This window comes from Myripristis murdjan, chromosome 20 (assembly GCF_902150065.1).
Source record: "Myripristis murdjan chromosome 20, fMyrMur1.1, whole genome shotgun sequence".
Taxonomy (NCBI): Eukaryota; Metazoa; Chordata; class Actinopteri; order Holocentriformes; family Holocentridae; genus Myripristis; species Myripristis murdjan.
The window spans coordinates 25194921-25212870 of record NC_043999.1 but is presented as its reverse complement, the minus strand read 5'-3'; the positions used below and the strand labels follow the sequence as shown (position 1 = coordinate 25212870).

Here is a 17950-nt window from a genome sequence, read left to right as displayed (position 1 = left end):
TCATGTGGTACACATTAGAGCAGTGTACTACATACTCATACTAAACACCACATACCATATAGTCATCTCCATAGTATGCTGTTTTGGCACTTGTCAATTCAATGTACTGCACAATATACATACTTATTGGAAATGAAGCACCATGTCTGCTGATAGCAGCATCATGTGACCTTCGCCTGGAAGTCTTCTGCCGCCTTGCAGCTTCAAATCTGAAAAGCAGATAACAAATACAGAAACATGTATCTCAACAAATGCTAATTTTCCTTTTTTGTCTTCATTGTTTTACTCTTGCTCCATGAGTAGCTCCTCCCATCCTACAATGCACCACACTGTGGGAAAATTCTGATCCAAGTGCACTGTACGTTGACATTCTTGAGTTTTCTTGAGTATTTTCATACTTTTACAATATGAACACTCTATATACTCAAAACTTGGCTGGAATGAGTGTATAATGTGCTTTTGAAACACAGCTTGTCTATGTACAGGTATGGGAAAAGGGAGTCACCCCAATTCCTAGATCACCTAAAGGTCAAGGTCAAGGTGTCAAACAGTGTGTATACACACAGTAGTGTGTATACAACAAATATCATAAAATGCAGATTTTCAGGTTTGTGTGTGTGTGTGTGTGTGTGTGTGTGTGTCAGGCCCTGCGAGGCGTCCTGTGGGAGCAGGTCTTCTCCAGGCTCAGACTGTGGGAGTTCCTGCAGGTCAACGTGGACAAAACAGTGGAGCAGTTCAGCAAGCTGCTGCAGGCTGGTGAGAGACGACTACAGCGGGGCCACAGCAAACACTGGCCCTGAGTAACTGTGCATAACGTCATAATTTAAATTCATCAAAGTGCATAACATAAACATCAGCACATAACGTAATACAAGTATGAACGCATAGTGTAATAACATTATTGCATATAATGTAATATGTCACTACACCTACACTATGAACACAGCAAAAACATTTTGCGGCTATGGAGAAGGACTTTTGGTTTCTTTCAACGAGCTCAAAGAAACCATTCAGACTCCCAGCCTGAAAGACAGGAGAACAAAAATGAATGGAAAACAAACTTTTCACCAAATTTTCACATGCTGCCTTGACTGAGCTGTGTCGAGGACAGAAGGGTTTCATTTCAGTTTATAAAATAATTTTCTGGCTTTTTAAAAAGTTTTTTCTTTTCTTTACTTTTCTTTTCCCCCTAATATGTTAATTAAACATCCATCAATTCAAAGCAAGGTCTGTGTTAGTGTTTCTAACACTGTAAATTTTGACACTGCAATTTTCAACAAAAAGCTACAAAGATTTACAGCAATATCTGTGTGTGTGTGTGTGTGTGTGTGTGTGGTCCTTGCTCCTGCAGACAGTGATGCTACCAGGTCCAGTCCTGAGGGCAGGAAGCAGCTGAAGGTGTTGCAGGACCCTCAGTACAGACGCTTTGGAAACACCGTGGACATGACCTCTGCCCTGGACATCTTCAGGCCGCACAGGTGACTCTGTTCCGTGGGCTGCCTTCATTTCATAACACGGACAGGTCATGGAAAGGAATATTGACATTTTTGTTTGTGGGGATCCAATTCGACATTTGCAGTTTGGTTGTTAACATGTTTTTTTAAATATTGAGATATGTCATTGAAATAATTTTAACAGAGCAAACAAACTATGCCAGTCTCAAATGTTTGCGTTGTATTATGACATAGAGCAGCCTTTGGACATTTTTTGTCACTTTCCCTCAAGCGTTGTTTGTCTTTATCAAATTCTTTCTTCATCAAAGCGACAAAAACACACTTTGCACAATCCACCAGTATGAAAGTTTGACCCATAAACATGAGAATATATCAAAAGCATAGAATACATAAAAAGTGCTCAAACCCCATTCTGACAGTTGCTTAAAATACATTGAGTAGGTCCTATATTTCATTACCCATGGCAACTTTATGTAACAGTGCAATAGCTTCTGGTAGGCTACAAAAGCTTTTCAATATCTTGAAGTTTTACCTGGGGGCCCTAAAGCACTGGCCAGTGGGGACACATCATAATAACTGTATTGATCTTTGTGTATTTTAAAGCAGAGGTCCGGCATCAAATACCCCACAGATATGCCCACATTATAGCACAGTTTCTGTCCCTCTCTGTGTCTCTCTCTCAATGACAGTAAGAGCCAATCAGATATCCAAGAGTGTTGTAAGTGGTTTAAGAGAAGACTGGAGGAGTTGAACTTGGAACAGTACAATGAGATGAACTACCATGCAGAGCAGGTAATAGTGTGTGCACACATGCATGTATGTGTGTGTGTGTGTGTGTGTGTGTATCTGTCCCTACATAACTAAACAGAGAAAATTCTGCCTTATTAGGCAGCATTTAGAATCAGGAGGGCATGAAGCCTAGCCTGGCACAGCCATACTGGAATTTTGCTACTGTTGTTTACTACACACAGTCTGGACACTGTGATATTCAAAGCATTTGGAAAAGGGGTGGCAGTAACAGGAGTGTACCAATATACATCGCAGGCAATTGGACTGACCATCTGTCAATCATTAGCTAACTGTCCAATCAAACAAATCATATGATCACATATGACACAACACTGGAGCCGGCGGTCCCTCACAGGGAGCTGATTAGTGCCAGGTTGGACCAAACACGCGTGTGGCCAGTCAAAATGATTTTCATCTCACAAGACCAGCTGGCTGTGGCAGCTACATCAAGAACTGTCCCAGTCAAATGTTTGCATAAAATGCTGCCTGCTGAGATGCCTCCATTTGATTTTTGAAGGTGGCATAGATGTATTCTATGGTGAGTACCATATCCCACAATCCTTTGTGTCCTGTGGACAATCAACCCCAAACTGTTATACATGTGCAGAGTTTGTGTGTATGAGTTACTATAATTCCAATTTCAGTTTTATGTTTATTTCAGATTCGTTCTATCAAACCCACTTTGTAGCATTAACATATTTGATTAACTATGAGTGCAGCTGGGACTTTGCTATTTTCTGTTTTGGTGGAGGGGTTTTGTCTCAAAGAAGAAAAAGCAGAGGTCAAAGCATGTGTTGTTAGGTGGAGTGGTAATGACAGCAGCTGTCAAATGTGGTTTCTAAGCAACAGCATGATGTTTGCTGTTGTGGTAGCCCCTCTCAGGAGCCCTGTGTGAGCATGCTGCCTGATAAGGACACTGTCTCACTAGGCAGCAAAGCAGCAGGCAACTACCTTGGGTTTGGGACATATCCTGAGTGTGTGTGTGTGTGTGTGTGTGTGTGTGTGTGTGTGTGTGTGTTTGTGTATTCTAACTAACATTTTACCGTTCAACTTGCTCCTCTTGTGGAAACCCTCTGTAGAAACCCTGCTGCTGTTTTTCCCACGCAGGCGACTCACTGCATCGTGAGAACTGTAGCGTACGAGCGACTCGCTGATCACGGGCCAAAGCTGGGGCCAGTCACAAGGAAAGACCCTCTGGTCACCAGGTAGCCTCTTGAGCTCTCTGACAGTATGAAGCTTGTTTTATGAGACTGTCCTCCAGCAAAAAATGTCCCCACAGGTCATTTGTACATGCAGCTTATTATGACATTTTAATTACATTTTAAAGTTAAGCGTCCTCTCACAGTCCTGTAAATAATGACCATCTGGTGTAGTATAAAGACTGACAAAGTCTGCACAAGGAGGAGGGTGGGGTGCTGGATGGGCCAATCAACACAACTTGGAGTTGAAGGAGGTGTTTTACAGTGATCATGACTTTACTGAAAAAGTATAGAGTACAAAGTTCTCTGAAACTGTAAACAGTGATTTTGTACTGCATATTAACATCAAAAGAGATAGTTACATAAATCCATAAGAAGAAAGGCAAACAGCAGTTCCAGAACAGAGTGAAAAAGGGGCGGTTAAAGTGATATATTTTAAATATCCTCCTAAAGAATTGTAGTCTTACATACCATACTGCTAGATTTTTATTATTATTGATTTCTTTTTTTATTCTATTTTATTGTATTTTTCAACTGCAGTCAACATTTTTGAGCGGTCCAGACTGCTCTGCAAAGTTACAAACCCATTTGTGCTCAGACTTCTAGTCATTGATGCATTTTGTCTAGCACAAACAAAAGTGACACTGTGCTTTACAGACAATAAAACAGTACGTACAAGTCAAAAAGTAAAGAACATGCAGGATCTCTGTTGAGACACTGGGTTGTTAATCAAAAGGTATCAATACATATGTACCAGGCAAGTTTTATACAAAGGATCTTGAATGACAATATTAGCATTAAAACATATTAAGTAGAATGAGAGAGTTTAGAGAGATGTTGTGAGAGTGAGTGTGGCTGTGAGGAGGGTAGTGACTTGTCCTCGGCCTCCTCCAGGTATTTCACCTTCCCGTTTGATGAGATGACCTTGGAGCAGGAAATGCAGCTGATGAAGCAGGTGGACAAGGCATGTCACCTGCTGGCCCACAACGGGCGGGTGCTGGGAGACGATCCACACAAGAACTTTGCTGAACCAGGTTGGCAGACTGACTGCTTTGTTAAAGCGATGGCTTTAAGATATGGGAAACTTAAAATGTGGATTTTTTTTTCTTATTTAGCATTATTCCTTAATATTGTTTTCATCATTCACCAATATCTGAGGGTTCCAAAAATGGATTTTTAGGGTCTGCATTTTCTACAGTAATCTGTTCCAGCAGTGGTGGGTGAGCTTAACTCTCCTGGTAGGGTAATGATATTGTCTGGACTTTGATAAAACCAATCAGCTGTCCAGCAAGTTAAAATACCCCTATTGTTGGAACTGAAACGGATTAAGGTCCCCTGCCCAGTTCATGCAGTGTCAGATTTATCATATTTCCCGGTTTGCCAGCCAGTCATAATATTAAGTTGAGTAACGTGATGGGGTGACGTTTCAACATGTCAGCTCACTGAACAGTTTTCTGTGAATGGCTAGAAACTTGGTCTGACAAAACCTCTGTAAACCTAAACTAAACATTTCAAACATGATATTACATTTGATATATTTAGTCCCCAAATGCTTTGCTTTCCATTATGGTTATTTAATAAATCAGAGAAAATCCTAAGCTTGTTAGCTGAAGGTAGCCATGTTGGCTAGAGGTATAGCCCTCTCACCCAAAAAACAGCCTCTGAAGCACATGAATGGAACGCTTCCAGATTCTCCCATGAGTCAGCTGAGGACATGAATGCAGCATTACTAGCACTGCAACAATAAGACAGCAGATGTTTTCATAGCTAACATTCCTGTGAGCTTTTTGGAGGTTTTTAGTAGAGTGAGTGTGATAAAGTCCATTGCTAACTAAGCTCCATATCAGACTAAAGCACTTTACTAGCCCTCTCCTCGTCTGGTATAGCGCTATAACAAATAATCCTGGGTAAAATGGTGGATTTATATCCAGGAACAGCAAAAAATCAAAGTGCTGTGCTAATAAGGTAAGGGCAGGTTTTCAACAAGTAAAAAAAAAAAAAATACTAAGGGAGTACAGAGAAAAGGGACCTGGACAGAACCAGTTCAAAAAGCACAACAATTTTTGGTTGAGAAGAGGTATCCCTTACTCAGCCTTTGATGACAGACCCACATGTTTATGTGTCTTAGGATGTGTCTTAAGTCTGCAGTGGTTCAGTCCTCAAGTCCAAAGGGTGCAGTTTGGGACCAGCCCCATTTCAGTTTCAATGACAGCAGGATCGAACTGGAAAAGAAATGCCATTTTATTACCACTGGTCTTATTTATCTACCCACCCTCTGCTGTCCTGTTCAGGTTCAGAGGTTTACCTGCGGAGGGAGCTGACATGCTGGGCCGACAGTGTGAAGCTGCGTTACGGAGAGAAACCAGACGACTGTCCTTACCTGTGGGCTCATATGAAGAAATACACAGAGATCACAGCCAAGCACTTTGCTGGCCTCCACCTGAACAACTGCTATTCCACACCTCTGCACGTGGCTGAGGTACTCCATGACTACATCCAGTATGACCTTAACTAACTCACATGATCCTGAGAATTTTGTATTTCTTGAAATTAAAGCTAAAATATGCATTGAGGCTGGGATATATATTTGATAGAATACCTCAATATCAATATTTTTACAATATTGTATCGAGGACTATTAGTTATTTGAAGATATTTACATGCATGAGATTTGGATATGATACAAAACAGACAGACCTCCCTTTGCTGCAATGCAAAGGGAGGCAAGAAAAACAATACTTAGTACTTCCTACTAATTCCTACAAATACAATAAAGCCTTGATCTTCATACGAATTACTGCTTGGGCCCTGAAAATGTGTGGATGTAAGAGTGAACTTGTAGAATCAGAAAAATAATGTATAATATGCCCAGTTTCTTTTTTCATCATTTTAATGTTCTGATCTGATCTGTAACGATCTTCATCATCCACCAAGATTTGAATGTTCCTAAATGTCATTAACTAATGAAATGGGATATGAACTGCATTTTGCTACAGTAATACAGTCCAGCAGGACTGGGTAGACTTTAGTTCTCCTTAGGGTAAAAACATTTACCTGGTAAGACTAACCAGCTGCAGTGAAAATATCCTGCTGACTGGAACTAATGCTGCAACAATAGCTGTAGAGTTCTTTCACGAAAAACGTACATTTCAGAGGTTTGTAGCAGAAGACTTATGAGAGAAAGTCCCAAATTCTTTTGCTTCCTGTTGCTTCCTCCACCCCCACCTTCACCCCTCTTTGCTGGCATCATAGCCTGGAAGGTCCTAAGAGGATCAGAGCTGATAACAACCCTTGGCAACAGCTAGCATGTGTTCTGGCCAAGTAAGCCAATACCAACTTGAACCTACTCAGCTGGAATGGTGGAACTGGAATGAGGCTGTGGATAATTTGCCAAGTATAAACAGATGCTGATTTGTGCCATAAAGCAAACAACCTTTTTGTTCTGTAAAGCAGCAGCCTACAGCAGTGTTCCTGTCAGCTGTCAGCCCAGTGGCACTTCACTGATTATAGTGTGTGTATTCCAAATTTAGCATCGATAGGTAGCATTGTCCTCTAATACCCCTTTTCCACCAAACCGGTTCCAGGGCTGGTTCGGAGCCCATGCCTGACTTAGCACCAGTTCTTTGGTTTTCCACCACCCAAGCAGGGGCCAAACTGGTTACAAACTGGTTCCAAGCAAGCACCAACGGCGAGCAGGGGCTAAACGAGAGCCAGAGAAAGAACTTATGACGCGTCCCACCACATCATTGGTGGGCGGGCTTGCAGACTCAAACGGGAGCAGCGACCGCTATAAAGATATAGCTAAACATAGTCACCGTTCCTTCCGACCACGAATATGATGGGTAGCCGGCAATAAGTGTGTTTTTCGCCTCTGGACCGCAATGTAGGCTTTCTAAACACACGAGCAGTATTTGCATCACTAAGGTGGGTCGTCCATGTTTGTTATTGTGATTCCAAGAGAGCGTCTCGCACCCCCACGTGATCACGTTTTACGATGATGTAATGACGTGGCTCTGACTTGGCTCCGCTTGGCTCTTGGCCGGTGGAAAAGCAAACCAGTTCTTTGTTGGCACCAGTTAAGCACCGGCTCTAGCACCAGCACCGAACTAGCACCAGGTGTTTTTTGGTGGAAAAGGGGCATAAGAGAATCCAGGTTAACTGCTGTGTACACTGTATGTGTTGGTCTCTGCAGGCGATGCTTGCAGCAGCCAGAGCCATCAGGCCTAACCTCTATGTGATAGCCGAGCTCTTTACCGGCAGTGAGCTCATTGACAATGTCTTTGTAAACCGCCTGGGAATCACCAGTCTGGTGCGAGGTACTGACGCCGATGTCGGCAGCTCGGTCTGGTCAGATGCACTGGTAGAAACTGCACAAGTTAGATGAAGCAGCTAGAAGTCTCATTGCTTGTGGAGAACTGCATTTTGTTGTTCGTTGTTGTTGTTTGTATGACATTAAATCGATCTCTTCTGTTTTCTTTTTCTTTACCTTTCTTTTTTGTGTCTCCTTTGCTGCCGTTTGATCTGACAATTATATTCATGCATGTCCCATAATTGTCACCCCTTGCTTCCTGTAAACTGCCCATCGTCATGCCAAACATTAATTGGATAACTGCGCTGTATATCCATGATTATTCTGCCTTGATCTTCTGCAAATATTTCCCCAATCTCTCATCTACTTATCATCACACTCTGTCCATTCTTCTATCCTGCTTAGTTTGTCTACGTACATCTGTATCTGCTGTCTATATGTCTAAGTCATCCTCCCCTCCTCTTCCTCCCACTCTCTCTCTTCTGCTTCCTGTCTGTCTCTATCTTGTCCCTGTCTCTGACCTTAACCCTCTGTCTGCCTTTACCTCCCTCCTGCATGGTGTGGGGTCTCCCTGGTGGTTGTGTTTGGTGTGTTTTGGGCCGGCCTGACTCTGCAGTACATGCTGGATCAGGCTTATGCGCTGAGGCCAGAGCTGTATGTGGTGGCTGAGCTGTTTACAAGCAGCAAGGAGCTGGATAGTATCTCTGTGACTAGGCTGGGTATTACCTCGTTCACCAGAGGTAAGTATTCACACCAACCTGGTGTGTGGACTGGAACTTAACATCCATGCATGAAATGCCTCTGGCTAAAGGCTGATATCATTGAGATTTTGGGTTGTGCACAGATAAGGGTTGCTCAATTATGAATATGGTGAAAAACTGGGTTTTGCCAACAAATAAAAGCAGACGAGGCTGAGTTTGTGGTGGAGCAACAGCAATCTCTCCCTGTTCTATGCCATAAAACAGGGTAGCAGATATCCTGCCCAATCCAACCATGTGTCATACAATGTAACACAAAGCTAGGAAGCTTCTTGATAATGCTCATATTTGTTTATGGCTAATGTATTAATGCCTCAAAATTAAGGTGGTAATTGTTTACATTAACGGGGATAAATTAAATGTAGCACTTTTAGAAATCAAAAAATATGCTTTGGTTAAAGGAATAGTTTATCCATTTTAAAAAGTGAGATATTATTTCACTTTTCCTCTAGCTGTTATGTAGGACAGTAGTGGTGCTATCTTCCTCTCATTGTTACTGAGAGTTGGATACTGGCTGGATGCTCCAAATGCTAACTGTTAGCCTCCTGCCATTGAGGTGGACTTCCCCCCAGCTAATATTCTCAACAATAAAAGCTAAATCAATCAAAATCAAAAACAAATCCAAGTTTTTCATATCATAATCTGCAATATGAAGTTTTACCCACATTGTGCAGCCTGTGTATGCCTGGATTTAATCAGTGAGAAATGAAAATGAAAAGTCCTGCAGTTATGTTTGTGGTGATGTTTGTAGCATGACATGGCATATCAGATGTATCTGTTTTTCTTGTTAATAGCCTGTTCTAAGAGCAGTGCTTTGATGTGAACTAAAACATAGCAGTGTTAAAGCTGCACTAGGCAATTTTTCATGTAGGTGGCAGGTGGCAAATGGCAGCAAGAGGGAAACTCAGGGTCTCATTTACAAACTGTGCCTACGCTTAAACCTTTAGTGTGAAGGTTCGAAGCAAATTCCAGTCATTCAGTGTTAGACTTCCATGAGTTTGTTTTCACTCTATGAACAAATTTAGAACTGCCTCAGGCCATGCATACACATGAACTATAAAAACTATCCCACTGTCTTAGAAATTTCCATAGACAAACTTACAATTTAAATAGTATATTAGAAACACAATCCAAAAAAAAAAAAAAAAAAGACCTAAATATACAATGTTCAAATCTGCAAATTTCCTAATAATGTATAAAATTTGTAATATTTTTGCATCAATAAATCATCATAATAATCAGAATTACATTACTTATGTATAAATGTCACAATCCCATGTTCAGCTACCAATGAAGTATTCTGTAATTTCCATATATGATGCCCATTAATTTCTTTATCATGTTTATTTTCTTGCATTGGAGCTGTAGGCTGATAGTGGGCTGTTTGTCTGGATTTGATACAGGGAGGTCACTGCTGTAGTGAAAGCAGTGTGTTGTTTTGAGTGCTGAGAACATTTCTATTCACATATTAGTGAAAGAGGACTGCAGTGTGTGCTGGGGTTGAGGTGGTGAGGCGGTTAAGCCACTGTTCTTGAGTTCAAGTGTCTCTGCAAGGAGTGGCCACTCACTGCTACAAAGACACTTTTGGATTTGGATTTCAAACCAGTGACCTTGCCAGCACAATAATTTAGTTTGGCCTAATAAGGTAAACTAGAGCATCTCAGTTAGAGGAGATGGGATGCTGTTCCCTGCAGCTGTATATTTACATAAACATCTTGCCTGGTGCAGCTTTAAGTACATCAGCATTAATATGGCATTAACTGTGCAAAAAGCACTGCAATCAGTTCTCTTCTCTCTCTCTCTGTCTTGTCAGAGGCTGTGAGTTGTGGCAACAGTCATGAAGAGGGACGATTAGCGTACTGGTTTGGTGGGGAGCCAGTGGGCTCCTTTGTCCAGCCAAGCCTCCGGCCTCTTGTCCCGGCTATTGCCCATGTCATGTTCATGGACGTCACCCATGACAACGAGAGTCCCATTCAGGTGAGCATTCCCTCGAAAAGATAATACACTGCTTCTATTACTGCTATTGCTACTGCATCATTTCATACAATGACACAGCTCTAAGTGCTTTACAGGTATGATTAAAAGACACAAAAGTAGAGTTTAAAAACAGTGTATGCAAAACTGTGTGTAATAGATGGTTGAAAGAACTTGATCCAATGCTAAAGTAAAAACCTGTGTCCAAAAGTTTCTCTTTAAATCATCAGGAGTTGCAGTGTTTCTGTATGTCCACTGTAAAGTTGCTTAAAAGGCCACATTTAGCAAGAAATTAGGTTTTTAAAAAAAATTGGGCAAAAAGAAAATTTGCCCAAAAATTACCATCAAATTGTAATTATATTTAATTAAAAACCACCACCACCCACACACACCCCACCCCCTCCCTGATCTGTTCACGGTAAAACACAAGACCCCCATATGATTTTTTTCAAGGGCCCCCAGATGTCTACAGGTGGCACTGACAGTGATTAAAATAATCAAAACATGCAGCAGTGTGATAACCAGAGGACTGCTTTGCTGTTTCAGATGCATTCAGTGAATGACTGCCTCCCCAGCTCTGCTATTGTCTCCATGGCCTGCTGCGCTACAGGCAGCACTAGAGGATATGATGAGCTGGTGCCCCATCAGGTAGGATGACACACACCACACACCACACAACTGCTACAATACAGCATCTCTCTCTCTCTCTCTCTCTCTCTCTCTCTCTCTCTCTCTCTCTCTCTATCTCTCTCTCTCTCTCTCTCTGTCTTTCTCTCTATTGTTGGCTGCACAATGAGATCATGTTATGGTACTCAGTAGGATTGGGCTGATAACAGGGGCTGGTATTAGAATTTTTGGCATGAAAATGGTCTGCTTTTGTCCACAGAAAATATTAGCTATTGGCTGCTGCAGCTCACAATTCCAGATCAGACAATCCCTGTAGTATCCAATAGCTAAAATACAGAGTAGAACATAGTGTCTGTACAATGAAATGCAACAGTCTAGACCGCATATATACATATGGGTTACAGTATTATAAGACTGTGGTAGCTACAACAGAGGTAATGGTGCTAAGAGAAAATTCTGAGATGAAAGCAGAATGAGTGACAGAAACATGTGGTATATAAGTATTTATATAGAACATGTAAACTAGCAAAATGTCTGTTGCATTCACATTATGGTCTATAGAAGACTATACATAAAATAAATACAGAAAGTATCAATCAGTGCAGATGTGTATTGTAACAAGACTACACTTATCACTGACCCAGAAGAATCTGCACACCCAGTTAGTTTCACATCTGTTGTGGTAACTGTGCCTGGATTAACCTCCTGCGTGTTGCCCAGGTATCGGAGGTGAAGAAGGGCTGGTGGTACCCCAGCTGGAGCCCAGAGGCCAAGACATCAGATCCAGCCAAGGTCACCCTGCAAACTGGTATCCTGGCTGGCAAGCTGGCCCTCAACAAGCTGCACCAGGAGTTGGCTGCTAAGGGCTTTACTCAGGTAATGTAGGTTAAATACATGTCAAGGGTTCAGCTGAAACCTGGAAACTAATCTGTGATATTCATTATTACTTTTTCCTGATATTCTTCATTTACACTGCTAAATAAGACCCTTGAAAGACATGCCATTGTGGAATGACGAACAAGTTGATGATATAATAATATAAAATAATTCTGGTAACACACAGTTTAACAGTTCAAGGGCCCTTGTACTCTCATACACTCAGGCATTTGCGCTGATCACACACATGACATAAATGGAAGTGTGTGAGGATACAGTGTTCAGGTCCTAGGGTGGACATCGTGATTGGCCGTGGAGATACTGTCGGGCATGTGCAGCAGGCCCAGGACGGTTATATCTAGATTTAGGACAACAGGCCTGTGCAGAGACTTTTACAGGGTCAGGTGCTCAAAGTGAAATTGGGACATCTATTGAATATATGTTGAACCTACTTTACGGTATATGTGAAATATCATAGAGCCAATGTAAAAATAATAATAATAATAATAATAATAATGATAAAAAAAATCATGCTTGCAGTAATTATATGTTATAATTAAAATAATTAACTGAACAAACCAACAATACATTGTAAGAACACTGTTTTAGGTTAAAAAAAAATATATATATATACATTTGTCTTGAGCTTTTGAGAGGTACAGTACTGGCCAAAAGTTTGGACACACCTTCTCATTCAATGCGTTTTCTTTATTTTCATGACTATTTACATTGTAGATTCTCACTGAAGGCATCAAAACTATGAATGAACACATGTGGAGTTATGTACTTAACAAAAAAAGGTGAAATAACTGAAAACATGTTTTATATTCTAGTTTCTTCAAAATAGCCACCCTTTGCTCTGATTACTGCTTTGCACACTCTTGGTATTCTCTCGATGAGCTTCAAGAGGTAGTCACCTGAAATGGTTGGCTTTTTTTGTTAAGTACATAACTCCACATGTGTTCATTCATAGTTTTGATGCCTTCAGTGAGAATCTACAATGTAAATAGTCATGAAAATAAAGAAAACGCATTGAATGAGAAGGTGTGTCCAAACGTTTGGCCTGTACTGTATGTCACTTCCTTGTCTTAGACAATGAATTTGTACAGTAACTGACAATTACTGTCAAAACAGACATTTACAGACCTTCAAATCCCTCTTTCTCCCTACTGCTGTTAACATGAATAAACCCTAATATTTTTAGAGCATGGTGCATTTTAACACAGTATTCCCAGTATTCCAATAATAATACATTCTGTTGCATATTCTAATGATCATGTCCTGGTTGAATGTGTGGCTGTCAGGTATATGTGGACCAGGTGGATGAGGATGTGGTGGCAGTGACCAGACACTGTCCGAGCAGCCATCAGTCTGTGGTGGCTGTGGCGAGAACCTCCTTCAAAAACCCCAAGACCCACAACTATAATGATGACGTTCCACCTATGTTCATACCAGGTACTAATCCTAAAGCCAATACCTGAGCCAAAACCGAATCCACACACACACACACACGCAAAACACACACACCAGCATCCCAGCACCAAGTTCTAGTCTGAGAATATGCATTTGATCAGTGAGTTGGGCAGTGCACTAATGATCAATATAAGAATCACTACAATGCACTACATTTTTTGACAACATACTTATAGTGGTATTTGCTAATCCATATGAGTGTATGACAGTGGATCCCCTCATAAGCTCGCTCCCTGTTGTCAGTGAGAGTGAGTTAATGCTTCTCTGGAGCTATTCTTCTCCAAAACTAATGAAGTGGACGTGAACCAGTAAACAACATAATTTTTAGGGGTAGCCCAAAGCTGAACAAGACGTGTGGGATTCATTGGGATTCATTATCTACTCTCCTTCCAGCCCTCCTGGTTGCTAACTGGTGGAACTACCTTGCTTTGGTATTGCTCTGTTTCGATATCGCTATGCAACAGCTTCATGCACCGGGTGTGTAAACAAATATACAGTGGCAGGAAGAGTTGTTGTGTAGTAATACAGAAACAAAGTAGTTCCACCAGTTTTAACCATGGGAAAGGTGTCAGGTAAAATTTGGAGGATTAGTCACACTTGGAGTATGGAGTAGCAAATACCATTATACAGTATGTGTAAGAAACTGGACTACTGCTACTACTACTACTGCTGCTGCTGCACTGCTACATTCGTCATCACAACAACACTGTTGCCAGCTGACCATCATGAAATACATCCACAAGACTTAACCCATTTATATCTACATTTTTTCAGTGGTCACATGAATATGATCATGTTAAGGGTGTTCCTTGTAAACCATTGCAAAATGGCTTAACATAGCAAAAACACAGACAATAAAACATCATAACTAAGCATGAAAGGGGAAAGGAAAAGTGAGTGGTGGACAGGCAAGAAGGAGGGGGAGGACAAACTCTAGGACATTACTGTATGAAGTCATGTTGTATAGACCAGGTTAGCTGAATCCATTTAAAGGACTATTCCAGTGATTCTGAATGTATTGCAAACCATTCTGCAAATCATGTGAGGGTACCAAAGATTTTACAACATATAATCAAAATCCCTAAAATTTAAATTTTTGGTTGAAACACTCACCTTAAAATGTTCTGCTTCTGCAGCTAAAAAAGTCATCAACCTTATTGTCAGTCTCACTGCCAGGCTGCTTCCTCTGTAGGTAAGATTGAGGAGGTGGTGTTGGAGGCTCGGACCATTGATGTAACCACCAGCTCCTACAGACAGGATGAAAAGAGCAGCAACGGCATGCCAGACTATACTTTGGAAATCAGGGAACACATTCAAGTAAGTACAACAGTGTTTGGGATTCTGGACATAGTGCAGTATTGGTTCCATCTCTGGTTAGGGTACCATAACCTTTGACCTTTGACCTCCTTTGGTTGGTCTCACTGGTTGCAAATCTAGACTGTGAAATGCAGAAAGTCAAGGTATTGCTTCTCTCTGGAAATGGCTCAAACTCCGTTCTCTCAAGCTGCTTTGACCACAACAAGCATGATCTGTCAGACGTCCATGGAAACTGAACACCAACTGAACACTATGCGCCATAAACACAGCAAACGCTCAAGAGAAGGGAGGCATGAATTGATACTTAGTTTACTCTTTCTGTCTCTTAGATAACTTTTCCATTCTTAAGTTCACTCTTCAATTCCCCAGTTTCATTTTTCTGTTCGATGTGAACTTATCTCTTCCAATCTACAATAGTTCTCTCTTGCATTCTACTTCAGTCTTCCATTCTTTTGTAATTCACTTTTCTATGTGAACAATGTGGTCTTCTATTGAAAAATCACGCCCACTGCAGAGGTGAAGAACCCCCTGATGTGCAACAGGAGAGACTTCCTCATTGAGGGTCAATTTTTCCAGTAAATCCACCCCCAGAATGAATTATCGCGCTTATTTAAGGTCTTTATCTTTACCTACCTATTATTAATAATTAACAGTTAATTTATCATCTCAGAAGAAAAATTACTTTATTGCATTTCATCGCATTTTATATATTTAGAGCTGTTTTCCATACCTGTGGTACAAGCAAAGAAATGGACAATGTCACGGATTATGGAATGGATAATTGCATAATATGTTAACCTGACATGAAAGACTACACATTTTCAATTTTAAAGTGATACATCCAGCCCAGTGTGCTTGATGTATTACATTATACTTTGTGGACTTGTCTTGGAAATGAGATATGACTAGGTCAAATGCTGTTTGGTTGCATACAATGTAAAATGCAGTGTTGACATCTCATTTGTTAATGGTAATTATGCTTTTGTCCTTAAATTAATGTGGCTTTGATTTATAAACCTTGAAATGCTATGTAGCATCTTAAAGTGCCTTGAAAGCATAAAAGCACAAAAGTGCTGTCTGTGTGCATACAAGTTAATGTCATCATTTTTAAAACATTTTAAATGTGTCCTCCAGCTGAAGGACAGCAAGGTGGTGAAACAGGCCAATGTCACTTCGAAAGACAACAGTGAATTTGTTCAGGAGATTGTGTTTGAGAAGCTCACTCCTGGCAGTGTTATTGTCTTCAGGTAGGTCAACCTGGGCTTAACGTACTCCATCAGTCACAGAATGGTTAATAACTGTTTACACAAGTACTCTGCTGTTCACTCATAGCTTCATAGTTTGGTGGCTCTAGCTTATGAATCGTACAACATGTTGAAGATACATGGCGTCTGAACATGCAGAGCCACAAGTTCCTTCTCTACACTTACTAAGAGTAGTGGAAAGTTGGGATAATCATTGTGGTAAAGGAGGATAAAGGTGGTCTAAAGATTAAAAATAAATACATAGATCCATGTCAGAGGCTATTTTGATGTATAAATTAAAGTGCAGGGTGTATGTCAGGCATGGTTCTACATGTAGTGTAAAATAAAGGTTATGGCCATTGGTCCCCTGCAGGGTGAGTCTGGATCCACGGTCCCAGGAGCTGTTGGGGGCTCTGAGACACCACCTGACCCAGTTCAGCTCCCAGTTCCAGACTGGCAGTCTAGCCGACAACAACACGCCGTCCATCCTCACCATGCCACTGGAGAAGTAAGTATGTCTTAATAATTGTAATAACAGAATTGGTAATTTTCTGAAGAAAGTGTGAGTGTGCTTGCTGATGAAGTATGTCGCCTTCACTTGGTCATTGATGAGTGTTTCTAGGTGGTTGCCATGGTGTACAATGTAGTTGCTTGTTTTTCTGGTGATTGCTAGGTGGTTGCGTGGTTGTTGCTAGTTTGTTAGATAGGTGGTTGGTAGTTGCTGGGACGTTGGTTGGTGATTTCTAGGGTGTACTAGGTGGTTTGCTATGGTATTGCTAGGCAGCTGCCATTCCCACATTACAAGCCCACAATGACCACTGGAGGGTGTAAACTCTGACCAAAATGCCTTACCTCCTGTTCTTTTCTCCCTCATGTACAAATCTAATCTTAATGTTTCCTTTCCTATGAGGCAATGAATTAATTTTCAGATGTTTATCCTCTTTTGCTGCTGCTAGACCTAAGAACTTGGCCCTCCCAGGTGTTTTTTCCCCCCCAGTGATGGAGTTGTTTTCCAATGCACTGAACTGAGCAATGAACATCAAGTGCCATCAGGATGTTCACTTACCCATTGGCTACAATTTTGGGAGGAAGGCAACACATCATAAGTTGCAACTATGATAACTACAAAGTTTTGCCTCTATTACCTATAGCTCTCTCCAGTTTTATTCACTTAGTACTCTCCCTGTGTTGCCTGAGAGACTGCTGCCTCCTGCTGTCAATGTTCTTGATCTACAACCAACTTACAATTCCCTGATGAAGTTGCTATACTCTACTGAGGTGCTTCTGCCACACCTAAGATGTGTGTTCACACTCTGCCTCCTGCTACGTAGTTAGTTTAAAAAAACATTCTGATTTATATTTCAACTGTTTAACTCAGTTCTCTCTCAGATTGTTCTAGGTATAACACTTACATCTTTGTGGCTTGTTGACTCATATGCCTAAAGTCTTTCTGCTGCACCATTTTGGATCTCTGGAGAGATTTAGCAAGATTGTCTGGGAGGCAGCAGTCATCTTTCCCACCTGAAAGTGTATTAGTTTGAGCCAGCTGTCTGCCAGGAGTCCTAATTTTAGTCTCTCACACTGCTGTACTTTGCAGTGTTCAGTCCACTAGACTCATGTTTTCTGTCAGACCAATGGTCAGCAAGGATCAACTAATTAATTTTCTTTTTCAGATGTAACATGTTTCTCAGTCCTTGTTGTTGAAAGTTGAATGTAGCCTTGTTTTGTTCCTCTCTCCTCTTCAGCATCATGTCCAAACTGAGCCTGGCTGACATGAACATTTTGCTGTACCGCTGTGATACTGAAGAGAGGGAAGATGGGGGCGGATGCTACAACATCCCTTCCTGGTTGCCCTTGAAATATGGTGGCTTGCAAGGTACAAAAGACTACAGGGGGCACTATAAATGAAATAACTTTTTGGACAGTAACA

The 17950-nt window shown here is 41.2% G+C and overlaps 1 protein-coding gene across 1 annotated transcript in view; it reads left to right on the top strand.

Annotated features, from left to right (window-relative positions):
• The window catches only part of LOC115379259 (glycogen debranching enzyme-like), a 34881-nt gene that overhangs the window by 8476 nt on the left and 8455 nt on the right, over positions 1-17950 (top strand). The window contains exons 6-20 of the mRNA XM_030079986.1: positions 645-756; positions 1352-1478; positions 2144-2246; positions 3351-3448; positions 4337-4476; positions 5734-5921; positions 7635-7758; positions 10323-10486; positions 11030-11131; positions 11831-11986; positions 13291-13441; positions 14652-14776; positions 15911-16023; positions 16394-16528; positions 17766-17896. Coding sequence (XP_029935846.1) covers positions 645-756; positions 1352-1478; positions 2144-2246; positions 3351-3448; positions 4337-4476; positions 5734-5921; positions 7635-7758; positions 10323-10486; positions 11030-11131; positions 11831-11986; positions 13291-13441; positions 14652-14776; positions 15911-16023; positions 16394-16528; positions 17766-17896 — 1969 coding nt within the window. The remainder of the gene's footprint in view (positions 1-644; positions 757-1351; positions 1479-2143; positions 2247-3350; positions 3449-4336; positions 4477-5733; positions 5922-7634; positions 7759-10322; positions 10487-11029; positions 11132-11830; positions 11987-13290; positions 13442-14651; positions 14777-15910; positions 16024-16393; positions 16529-17765; positions 17897-17950) is intronic.